Source organism: Sinocyclocheilus grahami, unplaced genomic scaffold (assembly GCF_001515645.1).
Source record: "Sinocyclocheilus grahami isolate Dianchi unplaced genomic scaffold, SAMN03320097.WGS_v1.1 scaffold354.1, whole genome shotgun sequence".
In the NCBI taxonomy this organism is placed as follows: Eukaryota; Metazoa; Chordata; class Actinopteri; order Cypriniformes; family Cyprinidae; genus Sinocyclocheilus; species Sinocyclocheilus grahami.
The window spans coordinates 807238-814835 of NW_015505533.1; the positions used below are offsets into that span (position 1 = coordinate 807238).

The 7598-nt window shown below is 36.8% G+C and overlaps 1 protein-coding gene across 2 annotated transcripts in view; it reads right to left on the reverse strand.

Moving 5' to 3' along the window:
• Positions 1–7598, reverse strand: part of LOC107548749 (bromodomain and PHD finger containing, 1) — a 55999-nt gene that overhangs the window by 45912 nt on the left and 2489 nt on the right. For both annotated transcript variants that reach the window (XM_016229557.1, XM_016229556.1), the window contains exon 3: positions 3401–3590. In XM_016229557.1, coding sequence (XP_016085043.1) covers positions 3401–3590 — 190 coding nt within the window. The remainder of the gene's footprint in view (positions 1–3400; positions 3591–7598) is intronic.

Sequence of the window (7598 nt, forward strand, 5' to 3'; positions counted from 1 at the left end):
GTGTGTGTGTGTGTGTGTGTGTGTGTGTGTGTGAGAGAGAGAGAAAGAGAGAGAGAGAGTGTGTGTGAGAGAGTGTGTGTGTGTATAAGAGAGAGAGAGTGTGTGTATAAGAGAGGGAAAGAGAGAGAGTGTGTGTGTGTGTATAAGAGAGAGAGAGAGTGTGTGTGTGTGAGTGAGTGTGAGTGAGTGAGAGAGAGAGCGCGAGAGTGTGTGTGTGTGTGTGTGTGTGTGTCTGTGTGCGCGAGTGTGTCAATCCATGAGACCATCCAAATGTCAAGTGACGTCATCTAGGACTTAATCATTTACATTTAGACATTCAGCAGATGCTTTTATCCAAAGCGACTTACAAATGAGGACAAATAGAGCGCAAGTCTTAAAGGGTCAAGGTTTTTTTTTTTTATAAAAAAAGAAAACCAATAGATAAAATAGAATTAGAATAGAGAGTGCTAGAGTTAGAGGGTCAAATAAAGATGGAACAGATGTGTTTTTAGTCGATTCTTGAAGATGGTTAAGGACTCAGCTGCTGGGATTGAGTTGGGCAGGTCATTCCACCAGGAGGGAACAGTTAATGTAAAAGTCTGTGAAAGTGATTTTGTGCCTCTTTGGGATGAACAATAAAGCGACGTTCACTTGCAGAACGCAAGCTTCTAGAGGCACATAAGTCTGAAGTAATGAATTTAGGTAAAGGGGTGCAGAGCCAGTGGTGGTTTTGTAGGCAAACATTAATGCCTTGAATTTTATGCGAGCAGCTATTGGTAGCCAGTGCAAACTGATAAACAGAGGTGTGACGTGCATTCTTTTCAGCTTGTTAAAAATTAATCTTGCAGCTGCATTAATCAAATTTTTGTTTCAATTATGATTTTGACTTCCAACGATTATGAACACAAGATAATTGAGAAAAAACTATTGTTGTGCCACATTCCATTTCACTCGTTTTGTCTTGTGTTATAAATCCAGCGTGGCTTTCACTCCTCCCTAAAAGCACAAACTCACTCCCAGCCAGGTAAGTTTTTTCAAGTTCAATAAATGCATGATTTAGGGTTAGGGTGGGCGATATACCGGTACAAATGTGACAACGTGTATACATTCTGGAACACATGAAACAATCTGTCACAGTGTAAATGATGAATTGAGCTCTTTGTCACTCACGTCTTATTGCACTTGCATGGTCAGATACACACAGAATTGTGTTAAAATGCCCATTTTGGCAAGTATTCATGTAAATGCAGTAGGTTATGTCTTAAAGGGGTCATGACATGGATTTTTTTTTATTATCTTAATATGTTCCTTGAGGTTTACTTATAATGTTAATAAAGTCTTTTGCACAAAAACAAAAAATGTGGAAAAATTATTTTCAACCCTCATTCTCTGAAACAGGCTGTTTCTAAGGGTCGGTGGGCGGGGCCTATGTCGATGTCTTGCTCTGGAGGTGGAGTTTATGCAAATGTCTGTGCCCCTGTGATGTCATCTTGCACCTCGGATCCAAAACGAGCTGTTTTTGGAGCTTGATTAAATAAATTCTCTGTTTATAATGAGGAGGAGGTTTTAAGCTATGAAAGGTTGTTTTAATGCTACAAAGACCCCTTATATGGCAAAAGATCAAGGCTAATTTGATTTCTCACGTCATGACCCCTTTAAAGGGATAGTTCACTCCAAAATTGCATTGAACGTCCATGTAACGTGACACTTCAGAAAGTTCATGATCCATATGAATCAAGTGCTTTAATCCAAGACTTTTCACGTTATATGATGAACAGATTTAAATGGTTATTCACATATAAACCTATATTGAGCACATCACATATACTGTATATACAAGCCTCATTGGTTCTTGTGTGTCAAGCAAGCACATCTGAGCTGCAGTTTGCGCATTGATCAATGCTTATAAATGAATAAAATCCTAAATTAAATCTGTTCATATTATAAAGCAATTGTGTCAGAAAACTCGGGTTAAACCACTTATTTACAATGTCTTTATTAACTTTCTACAAGCATCAAATTTTTGGTTACATGGATTTTCAATGGAGGAAATCTCTCAGGTTTCAGTAAAAAATATCTTGTGGTGTATTTGTGTTATGAAGTCAAATTAAATCATTTAGAATGAGTAAATAATGGCAGAATTTTCATTTTGGTGTAAACTGACTCAACTAAGTGATTGTGAACAGTTTTATGTTAATCAAACATAAAAAAAGATTCATTCACTGCTCTTGACTGAATAACTTTTCTAACTCAAATATAAGCATGATTGTGAATCAGTATTAGGGCTGAACGATTAATTGCATTTGCGATAATATCGCGATATGAAATAATGCGATTTTTCAATCGCAGAGGCTGCGATTACACTCGGTCACGTGACACATGAGAGTGAAGAGGTGTGTTCGACTTGAAGATCGATCGGTGTATGACATCAAAGTACGGCGAGCGAGAGAAAGCATAAGGAGACGTCCGCGCTCTCTTATAGCTCTCGCAGTACTTTGATGACACACACCCATCGGTCTAAGCAGCGCTGCTTCAAGTCGAGCACGGGCCATCAGCAGAAAAAGAAAAGAAATAAATCAGTAAACAGACAAAGGACGTAACTCAGAATGGGAGATGGATCGGTTTGTGAAAGCGAAGAGAAAAGCCATAGATGAAGTCGCACAGACCCAGGCAGGTGCTGGTCATTCAAAAGCTAAAATTTTTCATAATGTTTAGTGAAATAATTTGGTAGTCTGAGAAGCACTGGTCTAAAGTTAACAGACAGTGTTTAAAAAGTGCAGTGCACATGATTACATATGTTTATTACAGTGACTGTGAATGACCTAAAGTAGTGTGCTAAAGCAACAGATTTGTTTTTATATTTCTGCAATCTACTTTAGTTTGTGTGATTTGTTACTGACTTTCATATTAATATTTACACCAGGCTTATTTAAACAATTATTACATGCTTACAAGGTTGGAAGTTCAACAAATCAGTCAATATACTGTGATTGTAGTTGTTAAATAAAAATGTCATTCATATCAATTCATGCATCACCTAATTTCATCGTAACATATAGGCCTGGCCTACAGAAAAGAACATTTATGTTTAATCTATCTAATAGTGTGTTGGTCATACTATACAATGATTTATAGCTTGTCTGTTGAATAATACAGAACATAAAGAGCTTTAAAAAAAGAATTGCATATTAAATCGCAATCGCAATATTAGTAAAAAAAAAAAAAATCGCAATTAGATTATTTTCCAAAATCGTTCAGCCCTATTCAGTATTGTTAAATTTCAAGTGCATTTAAAATTGTGGTTTCACATCCACCTTATTTCAAGCAAAATAAAAAATGACATATAACATTATCAAGACCAAAAGTGGTCATATCGCCCCAGCATGATGTTTCAAAAAGTAAAATAATCATCTTCGCTCACCTTGTTGTGACTCTCAAAGTAGGACTCCTTCTCCAGGCGATCCATCAGGTACTCAAAGACCTCCTGAGGGATGGGCACCACCCCGTCAGCGCGCCGCTTGTCATTCATGATGTCCAGCCAGATGTAGTCTTCCTCGTCTATATCGTACTCCACCTCCTCATCCAGCTCCTCAGCAGACTTATCGATGTACCTGAGAGGAGGTGAAGGAGACGCAGGAAGGGTGAAGAATTCATATCATACCTCACCATATCTCATGCCACACACAAATGAGCCATACATGTCTTCAATGGTCAATAGAGACACATTTCTGAGAGAATTAGACAACAAGATCTCTATAACATGACAATAATCCACAATAACTTGACTATAATCGCTCCAGCAGCCTGCCTCACACGAGATCACAACAATCTATTCCCAATGGACAACATCAAGTCCCACAGAAAACTGGCGTCTCATTTGAGTAGCAGTTTCATTTGGATGTGTCACAATAGAGAAGAAAAGATTATTTCATGCCAGCTGGTCAACCCTAACTGTGTTAACTATCACCTACACTCAGGGCCTAAAACTAGCTTTTTGCCACACCTGCCAATGGCCGGTGACATGATCAAATTTACGGGCCATGAAACTCTTTGCAAAAACAGGCAGTTATTACTACTACAATAAAACATTTACAACGTTTTTAATTTGCCCTGCTGGTGCATTTTCTCTCAATTTTACCTATTAATTTTAGCCATTCAACATTACAGTATAATTGACATTCACTCTCATTCACTCTTGTCGCTTATGACAGCAACAGCGAATCTCTTTTAAAAACTGGCAGTTGTTTTCACTTCATTGCATTGCTATAATTCGTAAACGTTGTACCTGCCAACTGGCGACCGACACTCTTACATGGACTCACCAACGCTGATTTTTACTCTCATTTGGCGCTTGGCGAGTGTTAATTTTAGGCCCTGCCTACACTACTTCTAGACTGGCTGACATGAGCTGAAAAGGAACATCATTTCTGAGGTGGAGAAAGCCATTATATTTTCATGAATGTATCTGCCAGTCATCAGTATCATTCAATAAAAGTAATGTTTTTTTCATTAATTGTTTAAACAGCTGAACGAATCTCTCTAGCTCAGGTGAGTACATTAGTATTGACTGTTCTACACAATCGCAAATCCTTTCATTATGACTGACAAAATGTAAACACGATTTGAATAAGAGCATCATTGTGCAGTGCAGACAGCTTCATTGATCATAATGAGTGCAGAGCTCATGCCTTCTGTTTGTAACCCATTTGCAATTTCAATTAAACTGTTTTTAGTTGTCATGCTGCTAGAGTTTCTGGATTGACAACCGTATTTTCTACATGCTGGACAGATTCTGAAAATGCCATGATTGACAGTGATGACCATGGCAATGAATTGGACAAAATCTGAAGCTGTTTGTCAGAACAGGACTGTGCATTTAGTCTCGGAGGGTAATGCAAGCTAACAGAGCTGCCACTTCTTCTCTGCAACACGTTTCTTTTACATCTTAAAGGGATAGTTCACCCAAAAATGAAAATTCTGTCATTAACTCGGATTTCATCAAAAATATCTTAAAGAGGTCATATGATGTTGCTAAAAAGAACATTATTTTGTGTATTTGGTGTAATGCAATGTGTTTATGCGGTTTAAGGTTAAAAAAAAACATTATTTTCCACATACTGTACATTATTGTTTCTCCTCTATGCCCCGCCTTTCTGAAACCAAAACTCACGTTTGAATTGTCAGTGGCAAATCCTTTAAATATAGAAAAACGTACTTACAGACTGTGAGTCAGAACTGCTGGCATTGTAGTGTACTCTCCCAGGATCAGGAAACAGTCCTCCATAAAATGTGCTGCACACATCTGAATATTTGGGTTGAAGTGTTCTGGAACAGTGTTGTAAACACAACTGAACCACTGATTTCTAGTCATGTCCTCTTTTGGAAGACCAAACGAAGTAGTTTCGCTTTCACCACGAAACACACAGCATCTCCCTGACATTGCGGCAGCAACAATAAAGTTACGCCTTCTTTCTTTGCGTGAACATTTGGGCGGTGTTATGCAAATCTTCCCACATAGTGAGGTAGACATGTGGGGGCGTGTTAGAACGAGCCGTTTTAGGTAGGCGTGGCTGACTCTGAACTTTTATAAAGAATATCTCTTTGGATTTGAGACTTTAGTCTTTGCAACTTTACAGATCTTCTTTATGCACCAAGAGCTTGTAACACTCCAAAGAGAAAGGAACAATTGAAATCGCTTCATATGACCCCTTTAACTTGTGTTCCGAAGATGAACAAAAGTCTTACGGGTTTGAGTAATTAATGACAGAATTTAAATTTTTGGGTAAACTCCCTCTTTAATGTGTCTTTTTGCAGGAAGACTGCACTTTTTGTATCATTTTCGTATTTTTATAATTTTTTTTTTTTTTTTTACATTGGTACCTTATCTAAAAATATGATTTTAAATATTCTTCATGTTCTTTATGCTTTATCTGTCACCATATCTAGATTATTCTTATTTTAAATGTTAATTTTGTAATTAACAATTCAAATTGAGTCTGTAACAGTATCTGCTCTATCAAGATCATGTCTTATTCATGGGGGGCACACTTTCACATTTTTTCCATTCTTTGAGAGTTAATGCAACATTTTTTTTTAGATATACTGTATATTGAATAGTGTCAAAATTTGGAAAAATATAAATTTTTTAGTTTTGTCCACTTACAGTACATACAGACCGTCTACACTGCAACCAAGAGCTGCGATAATACAAATCATTCCAGACCACCTATTACTTTCCAAAAATCTACTTTCCTTTCACTACATGTACAAATTTTCTTTTTTATTACATTAAGTTAAAGCTACACAAATGTTGAAAATCTTAAAGAATGAATACATCTTTTGAAGCGGTTTTCATTAATTATCAGTGCAAAAACATTACTAGAAATAAAAGCAAAATAAAAAAAAAGCCAGCATGAAACCAAAATGAGCAACTATTATTTTTTTCATCAAAAACGGCAGTTTTTTCGAATAAATATTTCACCCATGCACATAATTTAATTAATGTGCCCTTGTAATCTTTAATGAAAAACATTAACTTCCCTTCCTTTCTTCTAGAGTAGAAGAGATGATGGTATCTTCACATTTTGTATTAGTGCATTACTAGAGTTTGTTCACATAAAAGATCATAAGAACAAACACGTATTCAGAAAGTACAACATCCTACAGGCCACATCAACTACAAAACCCATCACACATCTTACACCTCCTAGAGTAATTATGATTACACACACACAGATGTGTGTACAGCTGCACGATTAATCGTATGCGACTGTACGTCAAACACAGGTGCGCTGCGCATCCATTCAGCTGAACTGAAAACCAGCACAGATCGCTTGACGGAGAGAGAAACTCTGAAGCACTCAGTCAGAGAATGTTCGGCGAGTGAAAATATATCTGTGCTAAACTTATACTTAGCCTTAAACTCACACACTGGCAAGTAGGGATCAAATTTTCATGTTGTGATTAATTGCTAAAGCTTTTATCACGGTATACAGTATTATCACGACATTGAAATTTAGTTGCAAAAAAGTGTTGTCATAATACAGTATAACATAGCATCACCATGGCATTTGTAGTAAAACTGTGGTTATACTATCAATCCGAATGACTATACGCAATGCACACATGTGATCTCGGCGACGCCCAGAGGTCCAAAACAAACCCTCACACCTCTGTAATAAACACGGAGATGTTAGGAGATGTCATAAGGGTCAATTTTTTGAAATTGAGGTTTATACATCACATGAAAGCTGAATAAACAAGTTTTCCATTGATGTATGGTTTGTTAGGATAGGACAATATTTGGCTGAGATACAACTATTTGAAAATCTGGAATCTGAGGGTGCAAAAAAATCTAAATATTGAGAAAATTATCTTTGAAGTTGTCCAAATGAAGTTCTTAGCAATGCATATTACTAATCAAACATTAAGTTCTGATATATTTACGGTAGGAAATTTACTAAATATCTTCATGGAACACGATCTTTACTTAATATCCTAATGATTTTTTGCATAAAAGAAAAATGGATCATTTTGACCCACACAACGTATTGTTGGCTATTGCTACAAATATCCCCCAGCGACTTAAGACTGCTTTTGTGCTGCAGGGACACACACAC